This window comes from Paralichthys olivaceus, chromosome 16 (genome assembly GCF_024713975.1).
Source record: "Paralichthys olivaceus isolate ysfri-2021 chromosome 16, ASM2471397v2, whole genome shotgun sequence".
NCBI lineage: Eukaryota > Metazoa > Chordata > Actinopteri > Pleuronectiformes > Paralichthyidae > Paralichthys > Paralichthys olivaceus.
The window spans coordinates 13215926-13235954 of record NC_091108.1 but is presented as its reverse complement, the minus strand read 5'-3'; the positions used below and the strand labels follow the sequence as shown (position 1 = coordinate 13235954).

Here is a 20029-nt window from a genome sequence, read left to right as displayed (position 1 = left end):
AGGAGACAATAACTGCACCCTGGTCCCGCAGGAGAAAAAAAACAATGAGCCCAATGCCTCTAGCTTCATCATTTTAAAGGTTTTTTGAAGACTGGGATGTCTATTATGCATTATGGGTTTCTTGAAGAGAGCCCCCCCCCACACCCCCCGAGTTCCTTTGTCTGGAGCCCCCAAAGTCCTCTGTAGCGCTCCTGGCTGGAGGACCTTGATGTTCACACAGGAGATGAGTAAGATGTCCATCCATCCCTTGTCTCTACCGCTTTACAGGGAGCTGGAGACAATCCCAGCTGACATTGGGCTAGAGGCGTGGTACACTCTGCACAGGTCATCAGCATATAGCTTATAAAGTGGCCTGTTAGGTATATGTATATTAATATTGTGTAATACGCTTAAATCCAGTTCTGTGTATTTGTATTAAACACTTTGTTGAAATTTACAACACTATGTTTGCTGATATTGTGTTACAGCTTTGCACCACAACTCTGCCCAGTGAGCAAAATAAGAAGTAGCAACAACTTTAGGATTTTTGCACGATGGTAAAGTTGCATCAACCAAATCCGTATGAAAGTGATCATGTCTCCATTGTGTGTAGGTGATTTGTATTATGTGTAAATATGTCTGTGCAGGTGCAACATTATGACACTGAATTGAAATAATGGCTCCTCTTGTGCAGGACAGGAAACACTGGGTTACTCCATCTGTCCTGTCAGGACACGTTGGCTCTGTTAGGAAACAGAAGCTTTCATCATCCACCTCGCCCATCTGGAGTCAGCTGTGTCCTCTGCTCTCTCGCACTCAGGTTGACTGAACGGGTTTTAATCTGACCAGAGATCAGCGTCGTCAGCCCGAAGGAGGTAACAACAAAAACACAACTAGCAGAGCGGCCGTTGAGACGCTTCTCTCCGTGAGCTGAGAGCCGAGGGTCGGTTCAGAAACGGAGCTCCGCGGTGACTTAGAGAGGACACAGAGACAGAGACAGACACAGAGACAAACCGCGGAGACAGAGACAGACTCAGAGACAAACCGCGGAGACGTTACTTCTTTCCTGTTTCTGCGCGTTAACCTCTAAGTCAGTTGCGCGCTTCTTTCTCGTCAGCGGCTCTTGTCTCGGGTTAATTCCTCATTTTGTTTTGTTCCACTTCTCTCTTCGCTCGTCTCCACACCGAGCTGCATGTCTCCGTGAAGTCTCCGTGAAGTCTCCGTAATGCTTCAGAAAACTGCGCTTCGCTCACAGGTGCTCGGACTACTTCTCTAAATGGAGGCGCACACAATCTCGGGCGTGTCAGTGCGCAGGTAAGTGTTGTGTTGAGTTGAACCTGCTGAGCTGCTGAATGACGGGATTTGAGTTCACAGCTTAATAACAGGCAGTTAAATAACAAGTTTTATTTGAATCAAAGTGAAAAGAACCACTAGCTAAGTGCTAAACTGTTGTGTGCCGCGTTACTAACGCAACAACGTGTTTCCAACAACCTGTTCACACAAACTGTCAGTTTAATGCTTCCAATCGAGATTAGTTTTTATTGCCGGGGGACATATGGTGCAAAAGTGTGTGTGTGTGTGTGTGTGTGTGTGTGTGTGTGTGTGTGTGTGTGTGTGTGTATAGTTTAGGGCCAATTTGACTTTGTGTGTCCTCAGAAATTCAACGGCTGTTTGAGGGTTAAGACTTGGTTTAAGGGTTTGAATTAGGGTTAGGCATTTACTTATGATTGTTAATGGTTAGGGTAAGGGGCCAGTGAACGCCTTATGCCAATGAGTGTCCTCACAACTATGGAGAGACGTGTGTGTGCTCGTTTTCCTTTTCCAGCAGAAACACAAATCTTATCAGGAGGTCAGGGTTAGGCATGAATTGGTCATGGTTTGGGAAAAGGTTTTTGCTCGGCTGTCAACAATCAATGGAAGTCAATGCAAAGCCCTAGTAAAGTTAGCTGCACAAACTACTGTGTGTGTGTGTGTTAGGTAAGCTGGCTATGGCCCCAGGGCCAAATATGTGAGACATCTTATCACGGCTGCATTCTCTGACATGCTGCAGCTCATCGGTTGAATGCAGCACACCTCTGTTGGGAAAGAAGCACCTTCATTGGTACACACCTACTCTGCTGGTTGTAGTAACACTGTCTGCAGGACAAGATCACTGGAGACAACAGCTGTCATTGTGTCAGCTCTGTAATCTAAGCAGGTAGAGGAAGTTCACTGAGGTGCAGTGATGACTGAAACCACCATGTTGTCTGTCAGTTCATGTGAAACTGCTCCTGCAACAAACTCAGCGCTCATCTGCACCGCACTTTTGGCAGCGTCTGTGCATCTCATTGTGTGCTTGTGTTTGGTGCTGCAGGAGAGCTGAGGTTGACATGCCTGCACCCTGCTGAATGCCTTTCATGGCCCTGCATTAACATCACTATGGCACTGACAGAATTACTGCTGTGCTGACTTTAGCTCACTCTGCTCCCTCTGGCCATTCCTCTACTTTTTCTCCTTTTTTTTTTTTTGCTTTGTGTCTTTCACTATGTTTTCAACACATCCTTAATGATTCTCCTCACAACTCATTTTCCCCATTTGTTTTGTGTCTCTATTTACATATCTTAAGATTTTAATTTTTCATCAATCAGGTCTCACGTTTGGTGAATTGATTGTAATACCCATCCAACCTTGTCTCTTTCAGCCTTCCTCTGCTTTGTCTCTTTGGTGTGGGCCATCTATCTCACCATGGACAGCCTGCTGAGCGGAGCCAGTGAAGGGGCCAGGGCTCTTCAGCCTGCACAGACCTCACCACGTCATAGATGCCACTCGCTGTCTTTACCTCTGTGAGAGCGACTGCTAGGGAAACAATAAAGCGTAAATTCCTCTCAGCTTGAACAAAGGAGCCATGCATCCGCTACTCTCCCTCTGCATCTTTTGGCTGCTGCCTGTGGCCTTGATGCTGGAAGATGCCTCACCATTGGACTGTGTTCCCCGCAAAACTGTGCCCCATGATAGTAAGTGTTGCTCCCTGTCTTGTGTAACCTTAGCTTACAGTGTGTTATCACATTTTGGCAAACATGCATGATTACAGTATGGATAGACTCATTGGTAAACAGGGTGGTTGCTCAATGATGAATCAGTCCCGTTCTTTCACTAGGGGTCAAGGCTCACTTGTTTCACGAGAAAGGTGTTTTCAACTACTCAACCATGTTGTTGAGAGAAGACCTGGATCTGCTCGTGCTGGGTGCCAGGGAGGCAGTGTATGCTCTTGACCTCAACAACATTTCCAAGAAACATGCCTCAGTAAGAACACCTTTTTTTTTTTTTTTTACAATGTGATTAAGCCAGTTCCATGTTGGAGCAAGGCCCATTGATTGTTAGCGCTTGAAATTTCTTATCAGAGATTTCTTGGATGACGGCTAGAATTTTTTTATGAGAACAAACTTCCGTGCTGGGCCATACTCTGTGACCTGAATTGAGTCTCTCAGGCTTCAGTTGCTCTCTGGTTTTAATCTTGTCCAAACAAACTTTGTGTTATGGAAAAAAGGCTGAGTTCAGGGTTACAAAGACGCTTAGCACAGTCAGTGACATTAACCTAAAGTTTACTAAAAATTGTAAACTTCTGAAATGCCAGTGAGCAGTTTGGTTGTAATGTTTTAACTAAACAGAAAAACAACCAGCTATAGTGAAAATTACCTCACTGATTCCAACTACAGTTCCTTAGCTGCTAGTGTTGTGTTTATCCACCTCTATGATAGAAAACACATTGTGGTGGAGTGTGTAACAAAAACTGTTGTGTTGTCACACCTAGGTGAAATGGGAAGTGACGAAAGAACAAAAAGATGAGTGCACAAACAAAGGCAAAGATCCTGAGGTGAGTCCCTTCTGGTTTTGCTCACTAGAACTGACTGTGCATTGAGCAGATGTAGTCATTTCTGTTTGAAATGTATTTACAGAAGGACTGCATGAACTATATAAGGATATTACACAAGATGGAGGATAAACGGATGTATGTGTGTGGAACCAATGCCTTCGATCCAAAGTGTGATTACATGGTAAGAAAAATTCAGAGCTGCATGTCATTTTATACAAAGTAAACTGCTGTGTAAGTTTTCCATCAAGTTAAATGTTGTGTGTCATTGCAGTCCTATGTAGATGGGAAGCTGACTCTCGAGAAGAAAGCAGAGGATGGCAAAGGGAAGTGTCCATTTGATCCTTCTCAGAGATACACCTCCATCATGGTTGGTGAGTAGCTGTTCAACAACAGATGAAAAAATATAAGATTTTTAAAAAGTACACAGTAAAGCCAAAGAAAATACTGCAACAGAAACGTCCTTATCAGGAGTTTGGTCGTTAATTTTGGGGTCACGTGACATCACAATGCCCTACATTTGCATAATGCGTGCCTAGCGACGGCCGCTAGCAAAACCAGATAAAGTGAAAGAAGCGTCAGACATTTCCATACATGCGCTGGAGACTGATGGCCAATCACTACAGAGGCAGCCAGCTGGCCAATGAGAGTAGGCTGGACTTTATCAGAAGTGGGGCCTTAAAGAGACAGGAGCTAAAACCCTTAATGTCAGACAGAGGCTGAAAAGAGAAGCTGCAGCTTTGGACAGTTTGATGAAAGTGATGTGTTTAATAAACATTACAGCATGTAAACATTTTCAACTAATGACCCGCATCAAAATTATGAACCTAAATATGAGCATAATACATCTCGTTGAATGAAGCATTTTTATTTTGATGTTTTCTGCCTTGTTTCAATAGATAACAACCTATACTCAGCCACTTCAATGAACTTCCTGGGCTCTGAACCAATCCTGGTACGCAGCTCTCCTGTCTCCATACGCACCGAGTTCAAGACTTCCTGGCTTAATGGTAAGATGTGACAGCATGTGATTTAAAAAAATAATTGCTTAATGTTTTGGACTTCACTGTGTCCACACTGAACTTGTTGAGCTTTGCTTGATAGCTCAGTCAAAGTTAATGTCTTTTATCTTTTATACACCAGAGCCCCACTTTGTTTCTATGGCTCAGATGCCAGAAAGTGACAAAAATGAGGAGGGAGATGACGACAAGGTTTACTTGTTCTTCAGTGAGACAGCTGTGGAGTGCGACTGCTACAACAAACTGATGGTCTCCCGTGTGGCCCGTGTCTGCAAGGTGATAAAGAGCTTACCATGCATGTGCTTATTTTAAACAGCTCCATTAACCAACACAATAGCATATAAACACTGCTTCCTCAGTTACGCTCGTTTCGCCCTGTTCCGTTGTTTGATTGGGAGTTCCGTTTGTTTGGAATTGACAGTGTGTCTGTGCTCACAGGGGGATCTTGGAGGTCAGAGGACTTTGCAGAAGAAGTGGACATCCTTCCTGAAGGCCAGAATGGACTGTCCGGTGCTCGAGTCCCAGCTGCCGCACATAATCCAGGACACTTACCTCTGGTGTGACCCCCAGCAGCACTGGACAAACTGTTTGTTCTTTGCCATCTTCACCCCACAGTGGTGCGTTTGAATCAACAGACGTGTTAGTGTGTAGAGGGAGGAGGGTTGCTTTATTTCTTTAATGGTCTTTGGCACACCGCTTGGCTCACATTTTCTGTGTTTGTGTTTCAGGGGCACATCAGACCTGTCTGCAGTGTGTGTGTACCGGGTGTCTGACATCAGCAGAGTGTTTTCAGAGGGAAAGTACAAGACTCCAGTCCCCGTAGAAACCTCTTTTGTTAAGTGGGTGATGTATAGCGGAGATGTCCCCTTCCCTCGGCCTGGAGCTGTGAGTGTGCCCACTGTGTGTGTGTGATGTGTGAGAGAAACAAAACAAAATCTCCAAAAGCAACTCCTTTTTGTTTTTTAACGAGTGGCCCAGCAGGAAACTGATTCCTTTTGTTCTCTGACTCCGTTGTTCTCCCTTTTCTCTTTCCTTGCCCTCCTCTCTTTCGCCAGTGCATAAACAACGAGGCTCGTAAAGCGGGTATAAATCAGACTCTGGACCTCCCAGATCGGACCCTTCAATTTATCAAAGATAGGCCCCTCATGGACCAGTCTATCCAGCCAATAGGAGACAAGCCACTGCTGGTGCGAAGGGGAGCTACATTCACACGCATCATAGTCAACCAAATGCAGGCCGCAGATGGCGAGAAGTATCATGTGATGTTTGTTGGCACAGGTGTGTGTGGTTAGGCTTGTATAAATGCAGCAAACTGACACTTCCTGTGTGTATTTCACTTTTCTGCTTTTAAAAAGTTGAGTGTTACACGTGAGGCCATTTGCTATAGTGTATAAAAAAAAGTATGTTTTTCTGTTTTTATATGAAAAGATGAGGGCACCATCCTGAAAGCAGTGAACTATGATGGAGAGATGTTCATCATAGAGGAAATACAACTTTTCCAGCCTCCAGAGCCAATCAAGATTCTGAAATTTTCTAATGTCACGGTAATTTGAAACCCAAACACAGTGAAAAATATGTCACTTATTACTTAATATTATTATTGATGTTCATTGTATATTTCTGCATATACAACAGTGTGATTATTCTGCATCTGTGTATACAGACTCAGCTTTATGCTGGTTCAGACTACGGAGCAGCACAGTTGCCACTGGCCAGCTGTGAGAGGTCCTCATCCTGCATGGACTGCATTCTAGCAAGAGACCCATACTGTGGCTGGGACCAAACTGTTCGGAAATGCGTTTCCCTCTTTAAGTCACAAAGGTATAGGCAGCTCTTTAGACAAGCAGTGTTGTTATCTGTTTCAGTCAAACTAAATTTCTTATTTTGCATCTTCTGCTATAGAAAGCTGATCCAAAGTGTGAAAGAAGGAGATGCCTCTCTTTGCCCAGATGCTGGTGAGTCAGAGCACAGTCAAGCCAATGCAGTATGATTGGCACATTTATTGTGATTCTGAATGAAACTGAATGTGGCAGGGTTTGCTTGGCTCATTTATGCTCAACATGAGTTAGAGCCTTTAGTACGTACTCTGCGTTAATTTCAATGTAGCCAATAGTTCAAACGAGACAACCACAAGACACAAGAAAGATTAATTCATCATAATTGAGGTCGTGTTTGTGTCCGTTTGGATTTCAGACCCTTCTAAACCAGTGAAGCAGTCCATCTGGCCTGGGGGCAACACAAAGCTCAGTTGCCCTTCACCTTCCAACTTGGCAGAAACCATGTGGGAGCGGGACAAACGCCCTCTGACCCCCTCAGCCCGTTTTCAGCTACTGCAAGACGGACTGCTTATCCTTAACGCCTCAGACAGAGATGGTGGTCACTATCGCTGCCTATCTGTGGAGCACTCTAAAACTGACAAGTACACAACCACAGTGGCGGAATACCAGCTCACAATAGCCCCAGTAGGCTCAGGCAAGGGCGGGGATACATTGTTTCCAGAAGCCCAGAAGGGCGGCCCCTCTGTGGCTGGACTGCAGGCTGCACTTGCCATCCTGGTAATTTCCCTACTTGTTCTTTTAGCCTGGAACTTTTACAAAGGGCACCTACCACTTCCCTGTAAATGTGGGAAGAAAAATGAGAAACAATCCCCCGAGTCCCACGAGGAGGGGGGTGGGAACTCTGAGCGCTACCCAGAGACACAGAGGTCTTCACCTGCAGAGGACAAGCCCCTGGTGTCTGGACGAGACAACGGCAGAAGCAATAACAACCACACCAGAGAGGGGGCGAAGTTCAGTGCTGCAGATGAGAATGACGACCCAGACGTTAACCTGCCGTCGCTGCAGTACATTGATGATGAGTCAGAAATTGGAAAATGACATGCAAATGATTCAGTTGAGGGGCGTTTCAAGTCTAAAAGAATGAATGGGTAGGCAGAAAACATTTGTTTCAAATCGCAAATGGATTCATCAGTTCGTCTCTTAATATCTGAGCTGAGACCTCGACTGTCATAACAATCACTGAAGTCGGAGTAAAAGGGAATTGCTAGGTTTACGAAACCTTATTTTCAGAAACTATGAACTGTTGTGACACCAAAAGTTCCTTTTTGTACAAATGAGACGCTTGAATTTCAACACTCGTATGTACATTTTTTTTAAAAAGTATGTTTTTAGGTTTTTTTTGTACTAATTGCTGTAAATTCTGTTATGGGTTGAATTTTCTTGTAATGATTGGTGTGGTTTTTCACAGGGAATGTACAATGACTAAAATTGAGCCAATTAATTTCTAACCACTAAATGCAAAGACTTTGTTTTATTGTATTAAAAATGTTTTCTACCTGATACATGTGTTGTTTCAGTGAATCCAAATATTAGCAACAGGGTTTTTACTAGTTTTCTACGAGACAGGACTTGACATGAATGTGAAGAACAGATGTGGACGTGAATCACTTATAAACCATCCACTTGGTGTCTATTCAAGAGATTCTATGTTCAAAACTGTAAAAGTACCCAAAGTGTTTTGACTCTGAAATGTGTTGTTTTAAATTGGCAGAAAACCATCACCCAGTCACAGCTTGCATAGAGTAAAAAGTATCTTTAATGTGTATTTTGCAAAGTACATTACAATTAACCTTTTCAAACACGGTACAGAAACTATTTGTAACTTTAACAAATTAGCTTTTCTGAAACAATACAATGCAGCATAAATCATAAACTGCGTGTGTTTAAAACCCAGCGGCTGGGCTCTTGGTCCATCCTGTTACGTGACGTCTATCTCCTGTAGCGATACCTCTTGAAGTGGAACCACAGCTGGAAGATCCCATTGGCGAACTGACAGCGGAAGCCATGTCGGTGCGAGTACTCCCACTCCCTGTTCACGATCTTGAAGGCGATGTCCTCGTACGGAGGCCCTGCGTGGAACCTTAAAATCCCAAAGTCCTTGTTGTCAGGACTGGGCTCGAGGAAGTACTGCGGGGTGGAGCGCTTGTCGATCAGGTCCGGATAGAAAATGTTGAACTTGTATCCCTGGACGATCTTGGGCGGAGGGTTGTCGAAGTCGTAATGCGTCTGGTTGTATTTGTTCCACTCAAAGCCTGTGTGCACCCGATTGAAGAAGCGGGGTTTCCTGGGGCGATATTTGTCTGCCCACAGGTACATCTTCCCTGTGACTGGGAACTCTACACTGAACTGGGCCTCATCATTACCCATGCCCTCTCTGGCACGACGAATGAAGGCATCTTCAGCGCTCTCACTGGCGTCACCTGATGGACAGAGAAGTCAAAGCAGCAGCAGTGAGTAAAATCTCTGCGCCACATAAACACGTTTTACACATAACAAATGTATATAACACTTGACTGTGCACCCGTACAGGGGACTGTTGCTATGCACTTCCATTCTTCAGTGTTGTCCCTGTGGTGTTAATATTGTATTTTTACCTCTGCCAAGGACGTTATGTTTTCATTTTGTTTGTCTTTTAGCAGTAACTACTGAACCGATTTTCTTGGAACTTTGTCAGTTTGAGATACGGCCATGGAAGTATTTTGGAGATGATTCACTAAAAGGGATGAATCCAAGACTTTTTTCCCCACTTCGACATTGAGAGATAGTGCTTTGTTTTACATTTTGTTAAATCCTCAAGAAATAATGCAGAGATTTCATCTTTATGGAAAAAAATCCATTACTGGGTTGACAAATAGAGCAGGAAGATTTGAAATATTTACACTGTGTCCCTGTAGATTTCAGTTTGTGTTTCATGTTGATGTTCACCTTTGATTTGTTGAGAGAAATAACTCCCATAATGTTCTAGTCTTTTGGATTGTTCCTGTCAACTATGTTAGAGAATAAATATTTTGCTTGCATTACCATTTGAATTCTGGATGTTCTCTCCAATGTATTATCTTAACGCACATCTAGTTTGTGTGTGTGTGTGTGTGTGTGTGTGTGTGTGTGTGTGTGTGTGTGTGTGTGTGTGTGTAAAAGGTCTCATACCAGTAACTTGGAGCTGTCTGCGTGCCAGCTGCAGTCTGTGTGCGTCCTCCTCCGGGGTGATAGTGTGCGTGTCCAGCGGCAGCTCAGACTGCGTGAGCAGCGTAGGACTGTAGCGCCCCGAGTCATACTCTGCCTGGCTCTGCTGGATCAGGTCCTCCTCTGTCAATACGGCCTCCACCACCTCGCCCTTCTCCTCTTCACCCTTTTCTCTTCCGTCCTCATCTTGTTTTCCTGTTGGGGATTTGGATGGTCCTGCCTCTTCGTCCGTGCCTTCCGTTTCTCTGTTCTTATTTTTTGTGGAGGACGAAGACGTCGACTGTCCGGGTTCTTCTGTTGCAGTCTCTCTGGTTCTCTCTCTCGCTCTTTCCCTGTGGTGGTGCATCCACAATTAATGTTTGCATACATTTCAGTGAGAACTAATGCAGCCTGATGGTAAATTTGACCCCAGGCCACAGTAACTGACCGAGCATGTTCTCTACAGTTTCTGGATGTGTGCAGCGTGTACTGTCCGGGTAACTTACTCATCTTCCTCACTGTCTGGCTCCTCTTTGATGATGGGGAACAAAGGTTCACTTTCCACTCCTTGTTCCTGTTTGAGCTTGAACAGCTTCTGACGCAGCACATCTTGGTGTCGCTCTCTCAACCTGAGACATAAAGTTATGCACACACACAACCAAGCTATTATTTCCACTCCTGAGTTAATTAGCAAAGTTTATATAACTTAATGTATTATTTTAAAATTCAAGGTTAAATTGTGTAGTTTAATGAAGGAGTAGTGGCCTTCATTTTCAACATCGCACAGTAACATTCTGTCAGGGGTAAGATTAGGGTCTTGACAACCACTCATCCGCTTCCCAGGGTCCTCAGCAACAACAACATCAAGTTTGATGTCAGTCGGATGAGTGTTTGTGAAGAAAATTTAAGGAGAGAAAGACAGAGAATTCTGAATTTATTAGGATTCCCGGAGCAGAGGAACAGTGGGCGTACCTGGCTCTGGCCATGTAGACCCTGACTTGCTGCAGCAGGCTCTCCCAGTAACCAATATCAAGGTTGGATCCTCCAGCCCGAATCTTTGTCTCTATGTTTAGGTGCAGAGCCTGCAACTGGCTGTACGTCTTTCCTTTGAACACTATCTGGACGTCAGTGCTCACAGCTGTGTTGATGCCCTCACGCCGGTCACCTGGGGGTTTCACAAAGATTGCATTAGAAGAAAAGAAGAAGAAAAATGTGTGGTTGAGCATTACTTCCTGTTGCATTCACCACTGTTTGATGATCATGTGGAAAAAATTAAGTACCCGGTCCTTTCCCAGAGGCCTCCAGTTTTCTCAGTTTGCTGATCTCGTCCTCAGTGATGGTCGTCATGTCTCTCCAGAAGTCCACGTTTTTGCCTTGCTCCAACTCCATATACACCTGTCAGTATGACAGCACTTACAATGAGAGTCCATTTGAACTATAATAGGTGTATTATATATTATATTATTATATTATATATAATATTTATCTTTCTCCAGTATTCTGGTTCATACACTACCCCCCCTTTAAATCCTGTCTGACTGGAGCTATTCTAAGCTACACCACTTTGACCTTGGAATGGAACATAACAACACACCTTGATGTCCTCCAGCAGATCGTCCATGTCAGTGACTGTGAGCCCATTGAGGAAGGTGTAGGGTTCATGCATCTCCACAGCAAGATCGTCATCCTCCGCACTGATGTACTTCGCCAAAAGATCAATGGGTTTGGCACGACCGTCACGAATTCGAATCTTAGATCTAAACACACAGCACACAAGGATTTTCATACAATGCTGTAAGTATTCAGGAACTGTAGCGGGAACCTGGAACTTGACTGGAATTGTGCAAACAAACTGATACACACATATACATGTTATGAATCATACCAAAGGAGAATGGTGTGAATTTCTATTCCATATATCAGCTCTATGTTTTTAGTGTTTTTAGTCACAATCAAGGTTTATTTGTTGAATCTGAAAGACGACCATGAACCTTAAACTTTGTATTTGTTGCTGGAGACTTACCGTAGTTTGGCCTGGTGCAGGTGGAAGTTGTCTTCCTGTTCGGCCCAGGTCTTGAAATGCTCCGCCTCTTTCTCTCTCTGTAGCATCTCCAGCTCAGTCTCTCTCATGGCTTTCTCTCGCTCTCGCTCCAGACGAAGTTGTTTAACCTAAAGAATTATAATGATTCATTAAGAAGCTGTTTCTCATAACTCTGTAACATTACATGACCACAGAAAACATAACCTTGTGCTCATACCTTCTGCAGCTCTCTGCGGTTCTCCTCCTGAATACGTTTGTTCCTGTCTTTAAGATCTTTTTCTCCGAGATGGCCGATGCCTTTCTTATCCAACGCCTGATAACCACACACACAAACATAAATACACAATAGTCAAGTTTTGGAAAGAAAAGTTCCAAACTACTCGGATTGAGTGGATCAGGAGTTACTGGACGCTGCTCCCCAACTCACCTTCTGCCATTTAAATGTTCCCAACAAGTTGTTGTCACCGAAGGGATTGTCTGCATTGGTGTACCCCATGTATTCCTCGCTCCAGCCCATCTTTTCTCTCCTTTTCTTCTCCTTAGTTTCCTTCTTTGCCAGTCTTCTGGCCCTCTTCTCTTCAGGTGTCTCCAGAGCTTTCAGCATGTCCTTCTGTTTCTTCCTATTGTCCTTCTCTTTAACTGCACATTCCCCTTGCTCAGATCCTGAGCTATCAGACGACTCAGGGGAACTGGAACGCTGTCTCCCTCTATCTCTGTCGACCCTCTCTCTCTCTTGCTCTCTGCTTCGTTCACTTCTCCCTTGCTCCCTGTCCTCGCTCCTCTTCCTTAGCTCTTGGCTTTTGTCACTCTCTCTTTTTCTCTCCTGGTCTCTGCTGCTGCTGCTCCTCATCCTCCTCTCTCTGTCTCTATCTCCATCTTGCCCCTTTCTCTGTCTACCCTGAGCTGGACTCCTTCTGTCAGGACTTTTCCTTCTTCTTTCTCTATCACTGCTTCCACCACGGGAGTCAGAGCTGGACCCAGACTTTCTCCTCATCCTGTCATGAGATGCTCCTCTCCGCGTCTCCATTTCCTTTCTGATTCTCATCATTTTAGGATCATCTGAATCAGAACTGAGACAAAAAAAAATGTGATGAAATTTCAGTGTGTGATATTTAAGTGATCTATTGGCAGGAATTAAATATAAAATAATCCTAGCGATCTTTTCACTAGTGTGTAATCATCTAAATTGTAGGAATTGTGTTTAACTTTAACCAAGAATGATCCCTTTATATTTAAATACTTTATATTTACATCAAGAGCGGGTCCTCTCTACAGAGGCCGCCATTTTTTGTTGTAAGTACATTTTTGCTCTTTTATGAGAAACCATGGTCTGACTTATTCATCAGAGGGAACCAGAGCTAATAAAGAACATATTCAGAGATGTCTGTGTATTAGAGTTGAGAAGTTATACGTAAACCGTTGAAAAAAAAAAAAAATTCTCTGGTGACTTTCTCAAACTGTGATGGATCAGAATCTCTAACAATCAGAACCGATCCGTTGGAAACATTGGTCACCGGGACTCGATGAGAAGCAGCACTAACACTGAATAGAAGAAGTCCATTACCTGGAGGTCCGACCCCTCGACTTGCTCCTGGGCCGGTGTGCTCCCGGCCTCCTGTCGCTCTCAGAACCGCTTCTTGAGCCGGGACGATCTCTGTGTTGAGGCCGACGTCTGGCTGGAGATCCGCCGCTGGAGTTCCTGCTGACGGACCGTGCGCGGCCACGGGCGGTTCTTTTCGCGTCCGCGGACCGACTGCGGCCTCTCCGGTCCTCTGGAGACCGAGACCTGCTCACTCTGGACCGGTTCCGCCGCTCCCGGCTCCGGCTTCTGGACCTGGAGCGGGACCGACGTCGTGACTTCGAACTCATCGCGAAGTTCGTGTCTGTGCGGGGTCCTGGAAGTCCTGAGTCGCGTAAATAAGAGGTAACAAAGACCTCGGTTTACTGTCCCCACGGTGAAAATACAACACAGATCAAATACAAATACAGTGAATTTGTGACACACACAGGTAAATATTCGTGTTGACCTCCAACATATTCAACAAAACAATGTGATATGTGTCTTGTTATAAATGAATCACTCAGGCAGGTAAAGGGTCAGCTTAATAGGGCTTTCCGGTCTGCGGCGCATATTAGTGACGTCAGGTGCATAGCTGGTGAAAATAAAGAACAAACTAATAAGAGTTAAATTTGAATACAGTTTTAACAGCACATGAAACATCCGGAGTCAATGTGCCGTCACTGACACGTGGTCCTGTGTTAAAACAACCGGGGGATGAAAATAGGTCAGAGCCGCTTCTCTCAAACACAAACAACATCGCGTTTTGGTGACGTCAGGTCATTGATAAATGAAGTTCTCTGAGTTCGCCTTTTAAAATATATATTCATGAAATACTGGTCGTAACGAAACGAGTCTGACACGTTTGGTTTTAATTTGATGCAACAAAGTTATTGTGTATGACGCCGTGTGGCCTTTCTCTTGTGTTCCGTGGAGAAGTGAAGGCTGCAGAGTGGATTGAACTACAAATACCAGACGACCCAAGGCGTCAGTGCCTGTTTTGATGGGAGAGGGGGGGACTTCTTTCAACAACACTGTTCTTCACCCGGTGATGTGTTGGGACATTATCAGCTTCATATGTGACAGGAGCGAACCAGCGGCTGTGTCTTCTCTTCCGCTCCGGTGATCGCAGGAAGGTGAACACGGTCGGTTCCTCGGTGAAGTGGCCTCCAGCTGCCCGGGGAAGGTAGAGCTTTGTCGGCTAGCTCACATTAGCCAGCCCGTTACCAGTAGATTTACGGCGGCTTATGTCCGGCGGCTGCCCTGCCAGGTAGATCAACTAAAGCCGGAGGGTCAGCCAACATGGTTCAGCCACTTCACCAGAGTCCGAGCGTTGACGTGTGTGAGTAATTCATTTCGATTTTTTTTGGGAACAAACGCGACCTTTTGTCTGCGTGTGCGCAGCCTGGCTGGTTTGGCCTGTTTTTCATTGTCTGCGAACAACGAGAACACACAAGTTGTTGTTGTTTGGCCGGTTCGTGGTTAACTTAAACCCGCGTTGGTGTAAACAAACCCCGTCAGCTGTCTCCTCCACAGTCCTGAGAGCCACCAGGTCCAGGATGGCGCAACACGACTCCTCTCATGTAGCCAGTTCTCAGAAAGCGCTCATGTTGGAGATGAAGAGTCTTCAGGAGGAGCCCGTCGAGGGCTTCAAAATAACACTGGTGGACGAGGCGGATCTGTACAACTGGGAAGTGGCCATTTTCGGACCCCCAAACACTCATTATGAGGGGGGCTATTTCAAGGTAAGACGAGAAAAGAATACCCCTTCACCAGACATTTTCCTTGGCACATCTGACAGTTCATTAAAACACACACACAGCACATCAATTAATAACATGTATGTGTATAGCCAATATTCACAAATCTATATTTGGCTCATAGGGTTGAACAAGGTGCGACATCATCTGCCCTCAACCCTCGACTAGAGTGAGAAAGAAAATGCAAATTTAACAGGGGAAAAAACATGGAAACCAAAAGTGAGAAATCATTCAAGTGCAATACATTTAGCTTGTAACAGGGCACATTAACTAAATAACAGTATTAGCAACTTTCAAGACAGCATCTAACATAAATGGAGAGGATCAAGGTCTAAAGTATTTATACAAGATAAAATTTCAGACAGAGAGGAAGATATCTGTATTTCACACACTCATCGATCACGATCCACGAATTATTCCCTGAGAAAACGGTGAAAATGGTGAAAAATGTCCTGTCGAACAATGTTAAAGAAAGTAAAAAACCTGGATCCGCACCAATATTTAATGGCTTCTTCCCTGACCCATACCTCATTCCTCCACCAGGTTTTGTGGAAATCTGTTTAGTTGTTTTTGTGTAATCTCAGAAACAAACCCACACACAGATGGACAGGGGTCAAAGCCACGTTGGCAGAGGCAAACAGGGGATTTTCTCAGACTTTTCTCAGTTGCCAGTGTGTTGGTGTGAACGTTCCCTCAGGATACACAGAGACTTCCTGCTCACCTTCTGTTTCCACAAAGCCAACAATTACCTCTGTTAACATCTGATTAGTTTGTTGGACAACCCCTGCCGCTTGAACCTTTTGTCACTTTCCAGGTTGATGCACTCATCATGCAGTGATCTGAGAGATGACACTTTCAGGACCTCTCCACAGCTATTCAGTAGTTTGAGAAGATAAAACAAACATCTCTTAAAAACATAATCAGTGTTCACATAGGAAAAAGTGTCATCTTAAAGGCGAAACTTGTATGACAACGGCATCATTAAACCTCAAGCCTGTTAATGAAAATGAAGCAGTATCAGTGTAGAGTTACATGTAAATGTCTTTCTTGTTACTGTTTTGTGTCCCAGGCTCGAATCAAGTTCCCTATGGACTACCCGTACTCCCCACCCGCCTTCCGATTCCTCACCAAGATGTGGCACCCCAATATCTATGAGGTGTAGTATCACAGTCTGGCTCAGCTTTATATCCACTTGTGTGTGTGTGCTCTTGATATTGTGTTTGTTGAAATAGCTGCTCTACAGTGGTCACGTGAAAATGAAAGGAGTCGATTTCCTCTGTTTCAGAATGGAGATGTGTGTATTTCTATATTGCACCCTCCAGTGGACGACCCGCAGAGTGGAGAGCTGCCTTCAGAGAGATGGAATCCCACCCAGAATGTCCGGTTAGCAGCCACCTTCATTATCTCCCCTCTTATGTTTCCTATTTCTGGTTACCTCCCTGCTTTGTGCTCTTGAAAACCATCTGACTCGTGCCCTTATCACATGATGTTTTTCTTCAGATTACACAATATTACATACTATGCTATAGACTGCCATTGAATCCATATGCAGTTATTCTACACCGCATGTGTTACTGGATCTTTTTTTGGCCTGAGCTGTTTATAGGTGTCATTCTTTCGTAACTCATCTGTTATATGTAGAATCATACAATGTGTAGAAATATACTGCTCAGTTAAAAAAATATTTTAATTTCTTTGTTATAACACCCACCACAAAGGTGGAGTATGAATTACTATGGATTGTATAGTTGTACCTTGTAAAGGGGTGCAGACCAAATTCAGATAGCTCAATAGAAGTAGTTCCAAGAAAACTGTCATGAAGGAGAAAGTTGACTAAATATTCTTTATTTATTTATTAAATTAATAATTAATGTTTGTATTCTTCAAAAATACCTAGTAATTTCTGGAAGATATTTGTTCACACTGAATTCATTAAACACATTCTCTTTTCACTCACATGTGTGTTTTTCTCCAGGACCATTTTACTGAGCGTGATCTCGCTGCTGAATGAACCCAACACCTTCTCTCCTGCTAACGTGGACGCTTCTGTCATGTACCGTAAATGGAGGGACAGCAAGGGCAAGGACCGTGAATACGTAGAAATCATCAGGTACAATTTCCAACAGTTTTTTTCACATGTTAAGCTCTTCCTGAGGAGTCAGTGCGTGAGTGTTTTCTTAATTTATTCCATAGGAAACAGGTTTTGGCCACTAAAGCAGAAGCAGAGCGTGATGGCGTGAAAGTCCCAACCACGCTAGCAGAGTACTGTGTCCGCACACGCGTCCCTGCCCCTGATGAAGGCTCCGACCTCTTCTATGACTATTACTATGACGACGACGATGTGGAGGACGGGGACGGTGACTGTTGCTATGATGAGGACGACTCAGGCAACGAGGAGTCATGACATGCTTTTTGACAGCACCGCAATCTAGCTGACAAAGCTACCCCCTTTTTTTCTGCCCGGGTTGCCAGATATTCGAGGTCTACAACCAAGAAAGATTTGAAGCTTCCCACTTCTAAACCAATGAAATGAGCTGTTTTTACCTTAACCTCTCGGGAGGATAGAATCGATGCGTCGTTGTGGAAGGGTCAGACCTGGTAAAGATTTCCACCAGCATAAAAGTCACCAATTTCGCCAGTTTCGCAGATTTCTTCACCACATCAAACCTTATTTTGAGAGAATAACTTAAACTATCGCTTTATCCCATTGAGTTGTCCAGTCCACTGTACAGTTTACGATGTTGGATCCACATTAGCAACATTTGCCACACTTCCAAACTTTTCTCAGCCTCTCTCCTGCATATCTTTATTTCCTTAATTGTAATTGGATAGCGCTGCCCAGCAGTTGGTCTATGTGACCAACGAATGAAGAGGAGCCTGACTGTGTGGAGCAGTTTACTGCAAACACATTGAATCAGACATTTCCGAGTTTCACAGTCTCCTCGCTTCAACACAGAGGATATGAATTGACACAGGCCTGTGTTTTCAAAGTTCCTGTGCATGCCTGAACATCGTTGGAAGCGTTTTTGACTGAAGGACGATTCACCTACATCGTGATCTGTTCTCAGCTTGCTGTTGACAAGCACGTGTAATAATGGAGGACGGCGTCTGTGTGACCGGCTGGCGAACTCAGTCGGTGGCTCAAAGTCCTCATGAACATTTTTTGCTAACGTTGATCTTTGCCGTGTTTCTTCTGGTTACTGTTGGATGTGTTTCTCTGTCATTTTGAGTGGGGGTTCTGTTATTTGAAGTAGCTGATATAAGAGTTGTGTAGGATTACCATGTTTTTCAGGGTGGGGGGTGGTGGTTGTGGTGTTGGGCAGAAATAATTATTGATCCGAGCAGTATTTCTCCTTAGGTTTGTGGCCTGAAAGAGCCAACAACCCGAAACCAGTTTAAAAGAAAGCCCAAAATATTTCATGACTGTTTGTTGTATTCTTGTCTTCTTTTTGTTCTCTTGCAAGCTTTGTTATTTTACTCTCTTTCTTTGGGTAGACATTATGTCTGCAGTCTCTGCTTGAGAATGTTTCTTTTTTGTGATCAGATTATTAGCAAAAAAAAAAAAAGCTTCTGTAGGAAAAGTGTCTTTCACAAGGTGTTGTTGCTGTTTCAGTCAAGATTATCACACTTTTTTGGCCCTGGACACGAGGAAGAGGAAGGACATCATGACTTATTTCTATTTCAGTTCTTTGTGTTGGCTGACAGTAGACAGGTTTTGGTATAGTACGTTCTAAAGCGTATGGGTCTTCTCTTTGCCTGATTTTGCATTAGCGATCTTGATTGTTTGCTTAAATCGGGACTTCAAACTGAATTTCTCAGGATAATGAATTACATTATGACGAATTCAATTCAAACGAGCGAATATCTGTTCTTTTTAGGTTTTATTCAGGGTTTACAGCTTCAACCGGACCCATAACTGATATGCACATGTAGCTGTATGGATGATCACCATGTTGTTTTACTCACTTGCGTTAATTTTTTATTTCCTGCTATTAAAAACTGAAAAATAAAAATGTATTGGAAAGCGATATACATAGTCTTGAACATTTATTACCAGTAACCTGTAATTGCAGGCTTTATCTGTGGATGACTTCTATCAGAAAAACCTCATCATGGGTGTATTTTTTAAATTACATCCATTACACTCATTTCATAACATACAATAATTTACTGTTAAATTGGTAATTAACACCTATAATCACTCTTTACGTCACTAATAATACATAATACAAGTGCTGCAAATAACTATTATAAATGAACACCAATGTTTTTCATAGAGAAAAGGGGTATCAGACAGGCTCCAGCTATGTAAAATCTGTTCATTCTTTGAAAGAAAAGACATCGGTCTGGATTCCTACATGACAAGAATATGTTTCTTTTTATAGAAACATACATAAAATACAAACAAAACTTTCACAGAGAGCATTTACATATAGACAAAGATAATATCAAGTTGTCAACATATGAAAGGGGGATATTAAGACTAGAAATATAAGGAACTAAAGACATGAATTCACAAACCTCCACACATTGGACCTCCATATGGGGGAGATGAATCAAAATAACAAGAATGTACATATATTTATACATTTCATTGTGACAGTGGATTTTCTTTAGTGATAAAAATCATTTAAAATAATTTGAAAGACAATAAAAGAGGGCTTGGATTTCTTCCAGTTATTTCAATGAAAGTTATGTTCAAACATAAGTATTATCCTGTCAACAATGTCAGTGTATGGTGAACTTAGATTGGCCAAATAGAAAGGAAACTAAACGCCAAGGATTGGATATATTCTTTATTTACAGTCTGTGGGTCGGACAG

General features: G+C 43.5%; 3 protein-coding genes across 4 annotated transcripts; 2 read left to right on the top strand and 1 right to left on the bottom strand.

Annotated features, from left to right (window-relative positions):
• The first annotated feature begins 714 nt into the window (after positions 1-714).
• sema4e (semaphorin 4e) lies at positions 715-8186 on the top strand. Of its 2 annotated transcripts, none has more exons than XM_020109345.2 (15): positions 715-854; positions 2660-2972; positions 3116-3261; positions 3770-3832; positions 3915-4013; positions 4104-4203; positions 4729-4839; positions 4973-5124; positions 5287-5465; positions 5577-5733; positions 5904-6126; positions 6277-6392; positions 6512-6669; positions 6751-6803; positions 7042-8186. In XM_020109345.2, the coding sequence occupies exons 2-15, from the start codon at positions 2864-2866 to the stop codon at positions 7722-7724; spliced, it is 2349 nt and encodes a 782-aa protein (XP_019964904.2). In that variant the 5' UTR covers positions 715-854; positions 2660-2863; the 3' UTR covers positions 7725-8186. The 2 variants fall into 2 exon arrangements, with proteins under 2 accessions (XP_019964904.2, XP_019964894.2); XM_020109335.2 differs by having other exon boundaries at positions 814-1293.
• A 238-nt stretch (positions 8187-8424) lies between these two features.
• cactin lies at positions 8425-13865 on the bottom strand. Its single transcript, XM_020107784.2, has 10 exons — positions 13454-13865; positions 12317-12959; positions 12107-12202; positions 11872-12017; positions 11443-11605; positions 11129-11243; positions 10821-11013; positions 10355-10477; positions 9834-10201; positions 8425-9106 (listed from the first exon to the last, which is right to left on the bottom strand). Exons 1-10 carry the CDS (start codon positions 13756-13758, stop codon positions 8616-8618), a joined length of 2643 nt encoding a protein of 880 aa, XP_019963343.2. The 5' UTR covers positions 13759-13865; the 3' UTR covers positions 8425-8615.
• Positions 13866-13968: 103 nt separating this feature from the next.
• LOC109642848 (ubiquitin-conjugating enzyme E2 R1-like) lies at positions 13969-19235 on the top strand. Its single transcript, XM_069511710.1, has 5 exons — positions 13969-15192; positions 16277-16363; positions 16493-16590; positions 17183-17317; positions 17401-19235. The coding sequence occupies exons 1-5, from the start codon at positions 15007-15009 to the stop codon at positions 17609-17611; spliced, it is 717 nt and encodes a 238-aa protein (XP_069367811.1). The 5' UTR covers positions 13969-15006; the 3' UTR covers positions 17612-19235.
• Positions 19236-20029: the final 794 nt, after the last annotated feature.